Source organism: Cydia splendana, chromosome 7 (assembly GCF_910591565.1).
Source record: "Cydia splendana chromosome 7, ilCydSple1.2, whole genome shotgun sequence".
NCBI lineage: Eukaryota > Metazoa > Arthropoda > Insecta > Lepidoptera > Tortricidae > Cydia > Cydia splendana.
In genome coordinates this window covers 21,101,151-21,119,319 of record NC_085966.1, presented here as the reverse complement: position 1 = coordinate 21,119,319, position 18,169 = coordinate 21,101,151, and the positions used below count along the sequence as shown (strand labels likewise).

The 18,169-nt window shown below is 37.6% G+C and overlaps 1 protein-coding gene across 1 annotated transcript in view; it reads left to right on the top strand.

Annotated features, from left to right (window-relative positions):
* The first annotated feature begins 2,692 nt into the window (after positions 1-2,692).
* The window catches only part of LOC134792418 (aminopeptidase N-like), a 47,329-nt gene continuing 31,852 nt past the window's right edge, over positions 2,693-18,169 (top strand). The window contains exons 1-6 of the mRNA XM_063763716.1: positions 2,693-2,988; positions 10,542-10,738; positions 12,983-13,755; positions 15,361-15,516; positions 16,838-16,955; positions 17,508-17,710. Of these exons, the coding sequence (XP_063619786.1) occupies positions 10,556-10,738; positions 12,983-13,755; positions 15,361-15,516; positions 16,838-16,955; positions 17,508-17,710 (1,433 nt within the window). The 5' untranslated portion in view covers positions 2,693-2,988; positions 10,542-10,555. The remainder of the gene's footprint in view (positions 2,989-10,541; positions 10,739-12,982; positions 13,756-15,360; positions 15,517-16,837; positions 16,956-17,507; positions 17,711-18,169) is intronic.

The window sequence follows — 18,169 nt, the reverse complement described above, 5'->3', positions numbered from 1 at the left end:
TTATTGGAAAATTTGGGAAATTGTGGAATAAGAATTGTTGGCTCCGAAGAAACCACCAAGAAGAATATGTTATGAACTACGTTACTTACCTGAATTTAGATTGTATGTTATGTGCAATGCCATAGAAAAACGTAAAACTGATCTGGCAGAGGATGAGGAATATAGTTACAATAGCACGTAGTATAAAAAGTAATATCACAATATTCTGCAAATTTAGCTCCTAAAATGCCGATATAGACGCCTTCAGCTGGATACTTATTACTGATGATGAGATACCAAGATACGAGATAGTTTTGACGCCAAATAATATGTTAGAAGTAAAACGACTAAATATTCAAGTGATAAGACCATACAGAAACTATATCTCGTTGATTGCAGTCTACTCTTTTTAAAAGATAATTATATTAACCAGTTTAAAAATCACTAGGTATAACACAATTCAGAACAACAACACCATATACAGTTCGTTTTTTTTAGCATTAGAAAGAACTTGAAAGAAGGTAAGCGATCTTGACATGTCTTTTAATTGAAAATCGCTTTTTAAAAATGAGTAACTATTACTTATGAAAGCAGAAGAATATAAATGATCGTATTAGATTCATAATTGTTACATATTTGCCGTATCTTATTTTTAAAATGTGATTTTCAATTAAAAGACACATGAAGATTGTTTACCTTATTTCTAATGCTAAAAAAAACCGGGCAAGTGCGAGTCGGACTCGCGCACGAAGGGTTCCGTACCATAATGAAAAAAAAAACGGAAAAAAAAATGCAAAAAAATAACGGTCACCCATCCAAGTACTGACCACGCCCGACGTTGCTTAACTTTGGTCAAAAATCACGTTTGTTGTATGGGAGCCCCATTTAAATCTTTATTTTATTCTGTTTTTAGTATTTGTTGTTATAGCGGCAACAGAAATACATCATCTGTGAAAATTTCAACTGTCTAGCTATCACGGTTCGTGAGATACAGCCTGGTGACAGACAGACGGACGGACGGACGGACGGACGGACAGCGAAGTCTTAGTAATAGGGTCCCGTTTTACCTTTTGGGTACGGAACCCTAAAAGTCTTAGTAATAGGGTCCCGTTTTACCTTTTGGGTACGGAACCCTAAAAACGAACTATAGCTAGGTAACGTTGTAGATTTAGCAATAAAATTGGTTGTAGATACTATAATAATATCTAATCGTAGGTATATTGGGATTTAGAGTAGTAATTTTACTAATTATTTACCTACTGTATGTACTGAAAGTTTTAGTTTTTAGTTTATTTTATTGTTTTGTTCTGTTTAATTTAGTAATGCTTAGGTATACATTTTGTATAAGTTGTATTTATGTAAATTGTTACGGTCAAGTGTTTCTTCATTAATAAAAATTGGGTATTGTATGTTTTTTTATTTTTTTATTTAACTTAAGTACCTTCCTGTTTAATTCTATAAGCCCACATGAGCAAACAACTCAAAATTTACATCTGATTACTTTGCCATAAATGTGAATAAAAAGCTACATTCTTATCAGTCTTTGAAGTACAAAGAGAGTCTTTACGAGTATTTAAAATAAATTATTTTACACCATGCATTAAATAAAGCACCAGAAGATTAATAGAGAAACGTAGATAGCAGTTATTTTTAGACACATTTTCTATTTTAAAACCCGTATAAAACTTTTCAGAGTAAGTAATTTGATTGTGACGTCACATGCTAGTGTTTCATATAAATTCCTAGTAAAATCGTTTTGACAATTCGAAAAAAAAACAGATTTAACTAGTAGTCTAATTTATACCCTATACATATATATAAGTACAAAATTAATATTTGACATATTATTGACATTAAGTACCCTTATTTGGACGTGAGGATCAAGATGGAGGGTGTAAGTAAGTACCTACCTGCAGGGGCGTATTTTGAAATTTGGCGCCCCGGGCATTGGCACGTTTCGCCGCCCCAAAAGTCAAGGAAGAAAAACAAAATGCAATCCGCCAGGGGCGGCATGCCGCCCCCGGGGGTTGGCGCCCCGGGCCATGGCCCGGATGGCCCTAGGGTAAATACGCCCCTGCCTACCTGTACATCGACAAATAGAGAGCGATTCAATTTATGAAATTTTGGCGCCTGAATATTTTTAATTGCGATCACAGTTATTTCAAAATGTCAAACAGATCACTATTAAAAAACCAGGCGCTTAAGTAAAGACTGATCTTCGAAACTTTCAATTGTGTCGAAACTTTTAATATGTAACTAGATAGATAGGGTAGGTATCTTTAGTATTATTTATTAGTTATAGGGTGGGTATCTTATAATATTATTATGATACCAATACCCTTTCAAAGATTCTGCATTCGTCCTTTAGTATATCAGCACAGTGAATCCTTACCTATAATAGTCAACGTGACAGTTGCAAGCGTTCAAGTGTCGAACTCTCAAACAAATTTTTAATTTCGCGCCTTTTTCAGCTGACATATTGGTTAGCCAAACAATAATTCCATGAAAATTCGATGACACCGATCTGATTGCCCATACTGGCCGGATGAATCACTCACATCTGTGAATTCAAACGATGAATGGTATCATATTTCTGTACACAACCGATAAACAATAGCACAATGCGCTATAGAAATATGTTATTAACATGCAGGTTGTCTTTAAAACCAGACATTTACGGCAAGGTCGACGATTTGACCAATGACGATTCATTGGTGTAGGTAGAATTTCCTTTTAGCCAACGTAAGTCGACCTATGCCTCCCCTCCGCGAGCAACATATTTAAGCGTAAAGAGGAGCGTTCGTAAGAAATGCAACGGTTCTTTATGAAATTGCGTGAAACGTGAAATACCGTGCGAGTTTTCATATAAGTGTAGAACGGGGTATGCGCCGCTTGTGACATAAGAACGGTTTATAAATTTGAAATTTTATTTTTTTAAGTTCCTTTTCATAGTGTTTTAAGTTACCTGCCAGTGTTTTTAATGAAGTTTCCTTTTGGAATTGTTGGTTGGTAAGCATTTCTTTTTTTAAGTTTTATTGAGGTTATGGCCGTGCCTGTGTACCTACGTAATATAGCAGCTGAAAACATCGGTACCTTTCTAACCAATGATAATGTAAGCTCAAAAATCTTGAAACGTTGGTTGACCCAACTCTTGATAAAATCAGTAGATAGATAGGATATATACTTACGTTTTAAAGACAATAAATAAACTAATAAATAACACCTAAGTAAACAACAATAGTAGATTGTACAACAAGGGCATAAAGTGACCCATTTTTACCCGAGGCAATTTTTTGGTCTGAGCGAAGCGAAGCCCAAAATAGTAGACGAGGGTAAAAATGGACATTTATGCCCTTGTTGTACACTCTGCTTTTCACTTCGATTGTGAGGAAAATAATTATATTTTTCACGGCAATTTACACCACGAAATTGTCGTAAAGCGAAAGAACATAATACATAACCAATCCCCGCCAACTAACTTTTTAATTTTTTTTTTTAATTTTCAACATGTGATCAGAGTTTCAGACGCTGCCAAGTCAAACATTTCGGAGCATTTTTGAACGATAATCGACTCCTATTTTATGTGATTTACTAAATTTAATGACAGAAAATACGGATTTCTAATAAATTGTAGCAAAAATAAAATAATATAACAAGTTTTGTCATCTACACAATTGTATTGCTCAGTAAAATTGTGCAATTTATGTTTTAACTGTTTGGCTGTTGAGACCGTTTACCTTAGTCTTAGAAGAAAATTTTACTTTTATGCTCTAGAGCATAAAATGCGATTTTATGTCGTCCACGCACGACATAAATGTGCACTTTTTGAGCATGAGAAGTGAAAAGATCATAATACGGGCTCTCAGCTCACTGTCTTTAATATTTGAGCTATTCAGGGCTTAAACTATTTTGACTGTTCAATACTTAATATCCTGTGAGATGTCCATGTGAAGAAAATCTTAAATGACGTAACAATAATTCCTTAATTATACCTACGTGTAGGTACGGGGTAAATTAAAGCGCTAAAATAGTGTTTATTCTCGTCAATTCATACGTCACGAATATCCCTGTATTATTCCCGTATTACGTAATGTACAAACAAGGAATTTAATTTCTGTGTCACTTCGTACATTGTCACAGTGACCATAATAAGATCCCTAGCTATTTCATACTGATTGTCACTGTGACAAAGTACGAATTGGCACACGAACCAAATTCCTTGACTGCAGGTCAGGAACAACTCCAAAATCTTTTTGCATTGTTATTTAACCAGAATAATTGGGACAACAGAGTGAAATAGAGGGTTAAAATCACTAGGTACTTACCTACCTTGGATATTTTGTGCACACATTAATTCAGCAAAATCTCATATTACAAGTGTAAAAAAGCGCCTGAGCATTTTACAAATATTTTAATTTCTTTTTTTTAAGCCTATACTGCCTGTTTCATTTCGATTGCCATTATTAAAAAGATGAATTATATATGTTAGATTCGTCAGACTAGCGAGATGATCTCCTTCGGACCGCAGAATTAGGTTTTGTACTAAAAAATATATAATAACTATTTATGTACCGACTATGGATTTGCCGACTAGCCGACTAATCGTCTTAACTAAAAATAAAGAGGCCAAAATCTTAATTTCTAACAAAACTGTCAGAGATACGAATATATCAGACATTTTAGCTGATTAGCAAGTGTGAACATTGTGTCGCTATTAATTAGTACCTATAATATAACGATGTATACATATTTATTACCATTATACGGATAAGCATGCAACTTAAATATCAACATTTGTAACGCAAGGTTGTAGTACCGTAAGTCGGGCAGTAGGTGGTCACACATACATCGATCGAATGCTGCCCTTAGGGCTCTGTCTGTCCCACCAGGAGGGACCCCAGGTGTACCCACCTGTCGGGTAACAGACAGAACTCCCCAATTAAGGAACACTCGTGTACGTGGGGGCGACCCAACAGCTAGCTACAAGCTACTCTGCGTTGACTGATTGCACTGAGAAAAACCAGCGGTCGATGGATGGGGTCGTCACATTCTTAGGTGTTCCGGACCTTTAGAAGGTGTTCGCGGAGCCGAAGCCAAGACGTAGACGCTCTTTTGACACTTTAATTGTAAAGGGTACACCGAGCGGATGCTGCCCTTGCCCATGTCATGGGCTCATGGGACGCACGCAGAGGCAGCACCCATTATTATTATTGATTTGTACATACTGTACGTTAATTGTTGACGCATCTACCAAATATGAGATCAGTATTTCTATGAAATAGTCGTGATTGGAAATACTCGACTAATCGCAGCTTATCGCTACACATTGGTCACACGCATATCCACTACCAAAACGACACATGTTTTATATTGATCTCATTTCACAAATATTTCACGAAATTGAACTTTAACCTCATATTAATAAGAATCAAAATTATAACCTTCGAGAATTGCATAACGGGCGCTGTAATATAAATACAAGTAATACAACCATTTTGAACACCTCAGATGTGAAAACACTTTAGTCATAAAAAGTCTTTAGTGCCGTACAATTCTTAGTATAATACGCTCTTTTATCTTTATGGTTATGTATGTGGAAGATCGAATTCGTTCAAGTGAAAAACACGTAGGTGTACCTATTTCCTATTTCAATAGGTGATTAGGAGATGCATAAAAAATTGAATAAATACTGACTTCAAAATTTATGACCAACACGTGCCTTATAATATAAAGATTAAAGCCCCATATAGACAGATCAAGAACTTGTATACGATTTTCGTTACATTGCGGTATTCGGCCGATCGACTGAATTCATCGTTCTCTGTAGTTGGGCCATTTTATGTAAAGTTGTCCCCTGGTCTATTTTTTTTAATTTGTGAAATTTTCTGTTATTTCTACTCAGAATCACGAGCTCTTTCTATCCTAATAGGAGAAAAAAAGTGTCTCAAGGTTTTTATTTCCATTCCGCGTTACCATTATTCATAGACTTTGTATGGCGGCCACGGAATGGAAAGATCGAAAAATGTATGGAAATTTTGGGGCACTTTTTTTTCTCCTATTAGGATCAAAAGAACTCATGATTCTGAGTAGAAATAACAAAATCCCAAATTTGAAAAAAAAGTGTAGGAGACAACTTTAATTTAAATAAAATGGCCCAGTTAGCAATGTACTTACCGAATATTGCATGCAAGCTCTTGAACCGTCTAAATTGGGCTTTAACATCATTATTAGAGATGCCACGAATATTCGGCAACTATTCGGTATTCGGCCTATTCGGCCACTTTGCTGAATATTCGGTATTCGGCCGAATGTTGTCTACTATTCGGCCGAATACCGAATATCTATTGCACCTACCTAAAAAAAAAATTACCTAAAAAAATAACCAAAAACTAGGTAAGTATATTTAATATTTAAAATGTATTCTTGGAAAGTAGTTAAATACGAAAACACGTTTTTGAGCATTTGTTGATTACAAAATATTTTATCTTTAAAATGTGACTGATTTGATTGACTCTAACTACATTAATTAATTCTGTTCAACATAAAAATATATCTTAACAAACGTTGTGCTTAGTTGGCTAACAGTATTCATAATAATTGTGACTCAAAATATTCACATATCATGCCGAATATTCGGTATTCGGCCGAACGAGGGGCCGAATATTCGGTATTCGGTATTCGGCCAAATCCACTATTCGGGGCATCTCTAATCATTATTCAATATACATGTTGACATGTGTTTTTAAATTTAATTTTAATGCAACATTGTTATATTTTATCAATGGGTATTTTTGCCTAAAATAAACATTTTGATTGATTGATTTATTATATCAGTCGATGCGTATTTAGCTTCCCCTTATGCAGTGTTTTTGCACCCTGTGGGCCTCCGCCAGCCTTAAAACAATACATAACCGAAACATTTTGTTCGTACTAATAAGAGGGTCGCGTCATGAAAAGTTTGAAAAACACTGCCCTAATGTACCTACCCCCAACCCCAACGATCTATACCATTACGCTGTCGTACGACTCATATATTCCTCATCCAGCGCTTCTCAAGCAGCGAATAGTTAGTGACTAGGGTGCCTAGCCAACTGCCAATCGCTTGCGAACAAAACGGTCATCTCTCTATCACTTTTCCACATAGAGCGACAGAGAGACATTATCGTTTCGTTCGCTTCGGCGCAAACGATTGGCGTCTTGACTAAGCACCCTTATCATCGTACATAGACGTACATAGAAAATAGCCACAACCGAATACAGAACCTCCTCCTTCTTTGAAATTGAAGTCGGTTAAAAAAAAATAGCCACAACCGAATACAGAACCTCCTCCTTCTATGAAATTGAAGTCGGTTAATAAAATAGAATAACTTGATAGGAACTAGTGGGAGACGCGTCAAGATCGGGATACGTGGAAAGGGAGGAGGGAGGCCTTTGCCCAGCAGCGAGACACTGTAGGCTCATATAACGACGCCCAATGAAACAGAAAAACTGCTGAGTACTTTTAGGTACTACACATACCTCATCCTCACTAACAAGTCACTTTGACATGATGAAAATCCATTAAGTTTTACGGTACCTACATCAACTGTACCTACATCAACTGTACCTACATATACAGTCGCCATCTGATACATCAGCGGCCAAGGTGTTGTCAAATGCCACTATGATTACAGAGATTAAAGTGCATGTTCAGATATTTTTAACGCCGTGGACGCTCCAATAAATCTTATGGCGACTGTAGCTAGCATGAGGGTTAAATAGGCACAGGTACACAACAGGTAGGTATAGGTACTTAGCTGAAAATCCTCTACCAACTGTATACTTACCTACGTATTGTATACGTTGACGACGGACCAAAAATATCTAAACACATGGCAGACGAGACAACAAAACTCGTATGACATTATTTTTGTGCGATTGTAGGGACCGATATTTTTGACCTTCACACTACCTACCTAATCGACACCCGTACATATTTAACAGAGATAAGAACCATATGTTTGGTCTACCCGCATAGAGTAAAATCATGCTTAGAAATAAAGGAAGTTATTCCTCTTTTCCTTTATTTGGTAACTGATGTGCCGTTGGAAATTTCCCAAAATTGCGAAATAGGTGATCATAATCTTCCATTTACAAAATAAAAGTTTCCTGTAGGTATTTTCTGTGAAATTTCCCTGAGATTTTTGAGAACTACTCCAACTTTTAACTTTCCGCATTTGCACATCTGTGAGAACGGTAAACTGTTGCTCACGCAAATTACGGCCAATACTTATTACGAAATAAACATAATGTGTGACTCGCGTAATGCTCGTTTTCCTCCGAGTGATGAGCAAATGATTGGACTGCGACCTCAAGGAAGGACAGATATTAGCGCTGTAATAGTATTTTCACTTCTCATGCTCAAAAAGTGCACCTTTATGTCGTGCGTAGACGACATAAAATCGCATTTTATGCTCTAGAGCATAAAGTAAAATGCCACATCTATTACGACCCTTATTGACTTAGCAATAAAGTCCAAATTCTGCCATACAAACTCCCAGCCCTGCCGGCGCGCCCCCGACCGGCGCTCTCCCGATCGGCGTGCCCCGCGCCTCCGACCGGCCCAAGAACAATTTTCTTTAGTCTTGAATAAATACGTTAAAATAACCTAAAATATTTGATTTTTTGTATATTTTCCTCGCAATCGAAGTGAAAAGCAGAGTGTACAACAAGGGCATAAATGTCCATTTTTACCCTCGTCTACTATTTTGATCTTCGCTTCGCTCAGACCAAAAAATTGCGTAGGGTAGATATGAGTCACTTTATGCCCTTGTTGTACAATCTACTATTTATACAATCGTGATATAATAGAGAGCTTTTCAGTCGAGTACCGTGTTTAGACAACGAAGCTTGCTGAGTTGTCTAAGTAAGGTACGAGATTGAAAAGCTTGATTATATCACTATGTATACAATACTTTTTCTACGCGTCAACAAAAATAATACTTTAAACTAGTAGAATCATTTAGGTAAACAAAACAAAAGTATACAGCTAAGATACGCGAGCAGCCGCGATACCTTCATGTCCTTCATATTCGTACGCGACCCGGCCGCCGCGCCCCGCGCCCCACGGCGGGCTGGTCAACGACACCTTCTCGTAACTCATGAGGCCCTGGTACTTGCTCCGCGCTAAATTCAATTTTTAGACAGTTTTTTCTTGATTTTGGCCACCGTAGCCTATGGAGACTAACAAGCAACGCTAAGTGGTTTTCGTAGTCAATGGATGTTGTTATATTAAGGGTGTCACATGCGCGTTTCTGACTTATGAACCAATTGTTTCTACTATACAACCAAAAATAAATAATTAATTTGGGCTATGGTTTTGTTTCGTCCTCTTAATCGCGGCGAGCTGTGATTGGTCAATTTCATTATAGTTGACTAAACTGTATCGATATGAATATTATAGTTGAGTTGGGAGCCCACACATTAAAAATACCCAATTGCAGTTTGGTATAAGAAATAGTCGACGAGTAGAAAAATGTAATTTTACCGCATTTATTTTCGAGGGACTAAACCTGTGGCCTATTTTATAAAGCTACAAGTTACAATTTACAAGCGGAAGTCTCGTTCTAACACATAGGGCTAGAAAGAGACTTCCGCTTGTAAATTGTAACTTGTAGCTTTATAAAATAGGCCACTGGTGATTGCTTGAGAAGATTAGAGACGTGTGGGAATCAACCAATAGCAGTGGGGAGACACTCCTGACTTCGGGTAAACTCGGCAGCATGGCTCCGAGCAATTATTAGGGTTGACACAACTTAACGTCCCTTTGCGTGCATGACCACAGATAACATATGAATTTTGGCAACCCTAAATAGTCAAAAGGGATAGTGTCATAAGTTAAAAAGGGATACTTATCATGATTCGACCCTGAATCGCTGTCAAACTTCGCTTTTGTAGGAAGTGTCCTTTCTGTAAGGTAGTACTATTACTTATTCTGTGCCAATAGCATTGGCTGAGCCCACATCTCTTCTCCGTTGTTCCGCTGGATTACAAAAAATGCTATTGGTAGATTTCCGTACGTCTCTCATCTCCGCTCATCTTCACCTCCACCACCGTTGGATGAATTCACGACCGGCCGTTGCGGAGATGCTGGGAGGAAGCCGGTGCCATACAGTGGTTTGTTGGTTGACATGGTGATGACCTATAAGGTCTTTGTAGGTAGCCCTGTAGAACAGTTATCCTGAAAATACAGTCACGTCACATCAGTACACCTCAATGCCGGAACCACTTAACGCCACTTGCACCATCCCACTAAGCCGGGGTTAACCGGTTAAACCAGGAGGTACCATGCAGTGGGATGGTGCAAGTGGCGCTTAGTCCTATTTGTCGTGATGCATGTCCTGTTAGCGAATTTACAAACCATTGCATTGCTACCCCGGGGTTATAGCCCCAACCACTTGTCAACTTATCCTTAAAATGGGCCCGGGACAAACTACCCTGAATCCATTATAATAGTTTCACCTACTTCCTCTTTCCTGCTACTTTCCTTCCAACTTTTGAAATGTAGGTCTTTATGTTCACAGAATGATTCGTTACCATGAGCCTGTCAAACAGCCGTAACCAGTTCTTGGCGTTCGAGTCCCACAACCAAGACAACATTCAATATGAGAGAAAAGGAGGTATCTTCGTCACCACTTGTGTCTGCGTCTCTTTCATCCTCTGCGCGGTCTTGGTGGCGACCCTAGTCGGCGTAATAGTGTACTTTATTACATACTTTAAGGTAAGAATGGTCTCATTTTGTTATCTTAAGTTCTTATCGTTTGCTTAAATTGGTTCAGAACTTGTATAGATAATGGGTCAAGAACGTGTCAGGTTAATGGCTTAGTCAAGGGTTCCGTGACAGAGTCGGCAAGGGTATAAGTAGGCAGTCGTACGTGCACTTTAGACAATAGCAAAATTGCAGTATAAACTCATTGTAACTCCTTACATATAATAGTATAGGTACCTACACCAGAGGGATCGAAAATCGTAATTTGCCTCTCTATCGCTTTTGCATAATCGAGCGACAGAGTGGCATATACGAGTAAGTATATAACGTTTTCCTATGATGGCGGTAGCCCCTCAGGTACATTACAAGTCAAGTCGGTAAAAAAACTTTCGTGAATTTGTCCAGCAGGGCAGATTCTACGACTCTTCTCTTTTCGCACAGACTCTAAGCATATTCTAATAGTTTTGGGTTTGACTAATACAGAACCCTACCCGAAGACGCACTATCAGACAAAGTACGTTAAAAAATATACAAACAAAATTATCTGTCTCATAGATAATGATTCCGGCAGTTTTAACTATTCACTCACAATTCGCGGTCGGCAGTTTAAAAAACGTTTAAAGCTTCGCACGAGCTTTTAAAAAAAGATTACGTCAGAATGACAGTTCTCTGAGATGACAATCTGCGCGGAAATCGCGTGATTTTGAAAAAACTAATTTATTTTACTAGTCAATATTAAGCAAATTAATTTAAAATGAAACTCTTTTAATAAGCTAAGTCTTGTGTTTCAATCGTGCATTTATTTTCTGTGATAATAATTTAATTGTTAAGAAAAAATGTGCTTAAAAGCTCACTTAAAAGTGTGTGTCGCCTTAGTTTTATTTAATACGATGTTTATTAATGGAAATGAAATTGTAAGTTGGTATAATCACTAAAAAGATATAATAAAACTGTTGCATGTTTACATTTTATATGCTGTTATTGTTTGCAACACAATTTATATTGTAAAATTACATTTTATTGTGGCTACCTACCTGTTCTGATATCTAAATGAAAGCTCCTTTTTTTCGTCGAAATCTTAGCTTATCTAATGATAGTAATGATACTTATTTACTATAAAATCAATTGGAAGTAGGGTTGCCAGATGGTCGGGATTTGGCGGGATTCTCCCGATTTTTAGCAGGTGTTCCCGATTCCCGACAAAGTGTAAACTGTCCCGAAAAACAGCTTCACGTTATAAAACAATAATTTCAAGTTCCGAACTGTCGTCGAGCGAGCGAGCTGACGTAGTGCCAATAATGTAAAATATCGTTGTTTTTAATACAATTACTTTAATTTGAATGTATTTTTTTAAGAGATGCCCCGAATAGTGAATTTGGCCGAATACCGAATACCGAATATTCGGCCCCTCTCTCGGCCGAATACCGAATATTCGGCGACCGAATATTCGGCATGACATGCGAACATTTTGAGTCACAATTATTATGCAAACTGTTCGCCATCAAATAAAGCACTACGTTTGCTAAGATATATTTTTATGTTGAACAGAATTAATGTATATTAGAGTCAATCAAATCAGACCCATGATAAAAATAAAATATTTTGTAATCGATAAATGCTCAAAAACGTGCCTTCGTATTTAACTACTTTCCAAGAATACATTTTAAATATTAAATATACCTAGTTTTTGGTAATTTTTTTGTAATTTTTCTTTTTAGGTAGATGCAACAGATATTCGGTATTCGGCCGAATAGTAGGCAACATTCGGCCGAATACCGAATATTAGGCAAAGTGTCCAAATAGGCCAAATACCGAATAGTTGCCGAATCATGGCATCGTGGCAATCGTGGCAACTCTAATTTTTTTTCCCGACTTAAGTCCCGAAATCCCGAAAAATTGATATTGTTTCCCGATAATAGCGCCTTTCGATCTGGCAACCCTAATTGGAAGCCATTTGACTTGTAGATGAACAGTTAATGATTAAAGTTAAATTTTAAGATCTCACATATGTATCTTTTACTAATGAATACTAATGATTCATCTCCTACCGTCACGATATCGCGTTGTGGAAAAGTTACCGGTTTCACTGACGCAATTTCATACAAAATGCATAAAAACTATTAAACAACAAATGCTAATAGATGGAGATGGAGTTAGAGGTTGTTGAGATGTCAAAGTGCCAACAGTTGAAGAACTAAATTTCCTTATTAAAGTTGATTGAAACATCTACAAAACAATGTATGTTTATTTTTTCAGTTGTCACAATCAGTCAGTACCAATGACTTCTGGAATGAAGCTGAACCTTTCGGTCACAACGGCCCACCGTCTCCCGACCTCCGCCTTCCCTCAGCCGTAGTCCCCAGCTTCTACCGCTTAAAACTGAGAACGGACCTCGATAACTCAAACTTCAAAGGAGAAGTCTACATTACTATAAAAGCTAAAAGCAATGTCAAGGAAATCATCCTTCACTCAAAAGGTCTAAGTATTAATGATAAAGCTAAGCTTACGGAACAAACTTATGAGGAAATTCAGACGTTGCACAGGAAGAAACGGGAGGAACCTTCTAACGATACAATATCGGAGAACCCTACTACTGCTACTACTGCGAATACTCTAAATGTAACAATAAAAGAAGTTGAAGCACAGAAACCCAATGAAACTATTGTGCCATCAAGCAATGAACATAATGAAACAACACCCATTAAATTAAACACAAATGTAACAAACGAAACTTCCAATGACACACCTGCAAATGAAACCACAACACCAACAGCGGAGATTCCTATTCCGAACAACACTGTTTACACTACAGTAACTAATATGAATACCCATGTGACTCACAGTAGTGCGAGGAATATACAGATTTCGTCCATCACCAAAGGCTCCGGAGACCAATTAATTATAAAATTAGCTTCTACATTGAAACCTGATGTGGACTACATATTGGAGCTGAATTTTGAAGGGAAGATCTCTGATGCAATGACTGGGTTTTATAAGAGCACTTATACCGGCAGTGATGGCCAAATCAGGTTAGTCATTTGATTTGTAAGTTACCATTAAATTTCACCTCTGCAAAATATTCATTTCAAAAAGGATTCTACATGTTAAACAGTAGACAATAAGCCCCCACGTAAACTGGTGATGGTGCTCAGTGGAACACCACCCTAAATAGTAACTTAAAAAAAAAACATCCGATTATGGCTAGAACAGCCGATTGCAGATTTAAGTTGAGAAAAAAAAAAGTTAAAACATTGCTTTTTTTTTTACAGTTTAAAATATTTGAGCAGGAAATAGGGTTGCAAATATACAGTAATAACATTCACTTATTTCCCAGACGCTAGCAGGTCAGCTCTCACTATTACACAGCACACTGCTGTACAGTTGCCATCAGATATATCGGAACGGTCGAGGTGCTCAAAGATATCTGAACACGCACTCACCACGCCTTGACAATAGAAGCGTGTTCAGATTTTTGTGAACGCCTTGGCCGCTCCGATATATCTTATGGCGAATGTACTACCTACACTTAGTTTATTACAATTAGTAATTTGATAAACGAAGCTGACTAATCTCAATAAAACCTGTTTTAAGAGGAAATATGGTTATTGCTTACTCATACATGCTCATAATAAAAAAAAGATAAGAAAATATATTGCCTTTTATTGCCTTAAGTTTCATTCACAATATTTAATAATACTGTTGGAATTTTATTGATATGAATGTTTTATGTTATAGTGATTATTATTTAACATGAATGTAAACATGAATGGCAATAATTAAAACAATGGTAAAACATGAATGGCTATAATTAAAACAATGGTAAAACATTAATTCTTAAATGAGTATAAAAAACACTCAGTTGAATAGTCATTATGGAACCTGTTAAAAACTTCATCACCTTACTTCTATGACATCATTCTTTTGAAAATATCCAATATTTATTTGAATATTACTTGATGTCTAAGTCTGGACTCTAACCTTTGGCAATAGAGTAGTTTTTCGTTTACCCATAGTAGATACAGGCATTCAATGCTTTGACTACATTTTGTTGAGATTCTTCAACGATAATGTATGCCGAGTTTTTAAATGAGTCAGCAAAACAAACGACGACGAGAAAGTGTTCACTTCACATCATCGACTATTTACTCGCACAAGAAAACATATGTGTAGATAGATGTAGATAATTAAAAAAATATTATTAAACAATTTTCACAAATCGACCTAGTCCCAGTCAGCTCAATAAGGCTTATATTTTGGGTACTAGACGACAATATAGTTATATAATAAATAGATAAATACCTACTTAAATACATAGAAAACATCCATAATTCAGGAACAAATTTAATATCTTTGATAAACACACAAATAAGTGCTCTTATCAGGATTCGAACCTGGTATATATCAGTGGTATCTCCTGCTTCATAGGCTCATAGGCAGGGTCACTATCTCCTGTAAATAAAAGAAAACGCATATAATAATAATTTATCGTTGACTGTTCATTCTATTCATACTATTAACAGCGAATCTCGCTAATCGCCTATAAAAGAGGCTAAGCGTCATTAGAGTTAACATTTTAATTCCATACACCAATTGTAACTCTAACCCTTCTTCACAAAGTCTCTTTCCTATTGCAGGAGTCTAGGGGTGACACAGTTCGAGCCCACATCAGCGCGCGCGGCGTTCCCGTGCTTCGACGAACCCGCCTTTAAAGCTATGTTCGAGATCAGTATAGCGCACCCGGGTAATTTGACAGCCCTGTCGAATATGAAGGTTTCATCTCAGGAAGATATGTAAGTATACCTTATATACCGAGATGTGTAATGAACTCTTGTCTACGTCAGCTGCCAGTTCGTTGGTGGGTGATGAACGGCAGCCAGTCAAACACGTAAAAAAATGTTTTCATCCCATCCCGATTGATCCCAGATCGCCTAGAGTGAGCTTTATCTAGGGCTTAAATAAGATAAAATTAACGCCTATGCACAATACATATAAGTACGACATAAACCTTCTATGGACTAATACAAATAAACCTATACAAAAAAATAAAAAATGCCATTTGAATTTGAAATCAATACTGAAGGAAATATGGTTGCTTTTTTTTTCTTGGAAATTGAACGAAAATAAAGCAAATGCAACTATGTTCCAAATGAAAATGGCTTAAATTAATTAATAATTAGTATTACCTATAGGTAGGACCGTGGGCTTTACGAGGTTAAATTGTAAATCTAAAAAGGGTACCTTAAGAGATTTTTGAACCTACATATATCATTTTGGAATGGACCAGTGATGCATATAGCGCCATGAGTGCCATGACACATTTTCAACCACTTGTGTATATCTTAAACCTCATGTGGGTGCCAACTGTCAAACTAAAGGTCAATTTCGCAATCGACTACATTTACTACGTAAGTATTATCTATTCAACGACAGAAAGTTTTTCCTAGTTGCATATTATACACAAACTATTCAAATATCGACCTTAATTTTAAGCAGGAAGATTCAAATTGTAATAACCAGATTTGTCAGTTTTCGTTACTCTCTTGTTTCACATACCGACTATCTTTCAGCCTTGACATGACCCTAACTATCGGCTGATTATGGTAATTTAGGCCGATTCTAACGCACGCGAGTTGCAACCTAATGACATCGATATAAAGTTAAAATTTAGTACTATCCGATTTTCATGTGATAGGGGTTATTATGTTTTTGTTCACACGATTGTGGACCTTAATTTGTTGTTCTAAAGTTGAAATTTGACAGCCGTTGGAGAGTAGAGGAGGACCCTAATATTACTAAGACTCTACTGTCCGTCTGTCTGTCTGTCACCAGGCTGTATCTCATGAACCTTGATAGCTTGCTTACTTACTCCTTTGGCTCAGGGACCGAAAATGAGACTTGGCCTCCGACACACACTGTTATAGCTAGACAGTTGAAATTTTCACAGATGATGTATTTCTGTTGCCGCTATAACAACAAATACTAAAAAGTACGGAACCCTCGGTGGGCGGGTCCGACTCGCACTTGTCCGGTTTTTTTTTCGTTTGGTGTATATCGATGTACAATTGTCATCTTGAATAGACGCCCTATACTTATTATATTCTTCTGTCACAGCCCCGACTCACCAGGTTGGAGATGGACTCACTTCGAACGCTCCGTCAACATGTCAACGTACCTCGTCGCCTACATCGTGTCCGACTTCAAGTCCGTGGAAACTACTTATATTAGCAAGGTTGATTTTTATTATATCACCATTTACCACACAAGCAGAATGGGCTTTAGCAGGGGCGGACCTAGGGCAAGGCACCGCTCATCGTCGTCAACAGTATACGAGTAGGCTTAGCCTCAGCACGAGTGCGCAACGGCAGAATCTCGCGCGCGAAACAAACTACCCGTTCCTTTCAAATGTTAGAAAAATGCAGGTAGTCTATCTCGCGCTCGAGATACTGTCGAGGCGTTTTCGTGCTGAAATCAATACCTCCCCCTCAACAAAATGATGAGATCTCGCATCACCTCAAAAAATCATAACTTCTGCACTTGAGAGGGTCTACCGCAAACCACGTTCGCCGTTTTGTATCCGTCGCACTTGTAAATTCGTACGTAAATATGACAGGGCAACACGTCGATTGTGGTTCGCGGTAGGCCCTCAGCCCAACATTCAAGTAAAATCTTTAATGCAGACTTCACGTAGCCGAACTCTAAATCTATTGTTGTCTATTTGCTGGGCTACCTTGTGGCCTATTTGCTGAATAAATGTTGAAGTTTGAAGTATAATGTTTTCCAGGACAACATAACCAAACCCATACGCGTCTGGACGCGTCCAGAACTGATCAACAAAGCGAGCTACGCGCTCACCATCACGCCGAAACTATTAGAGTATTACGAGGAGGTGTTTGGACTGCCTTATGTGCTGGATAAGTTGGATCTGATCGCTATACCGGATTTCTCAAGCGGAGCTATGGAGAACTGGGGACTTATTACATTCAGGTTAGATCAAAAACACATCTACAGGCCTCGTAGACAATACCAATACCGTAGCGAATGAAACACACTAATATGGAAGAGTGATAGAGAGACACAAACCGGTTCGATGGCGAAGCGCAAGTGATGTTCACTTTGGCTAGGCCGCCTGATTCGATAAAGAAGACCCTGGCCCTGGTCACCACATAAAAAAATTAAAGAACGGACGCGTAGCACGAGGATTTTTCTACATTGACGCGTCTGTTCCTATCTTTATCGCACACGCGTATTTATAGAGCTGTCCCGTCCATGATGGCGACGGCCCATTGACGGGTCATTACACTGTAAGAGCGGGACAGCAATATAATTATGCGTGTGCAATAGTGATAGGAACAATGTATGAAATTCCTCATGGTAAACGTCTTTTCTTTAGCTATTTAGGTATTAAATCGCAACTATGTACTTATTTCAGTTGCGTTCACGTTT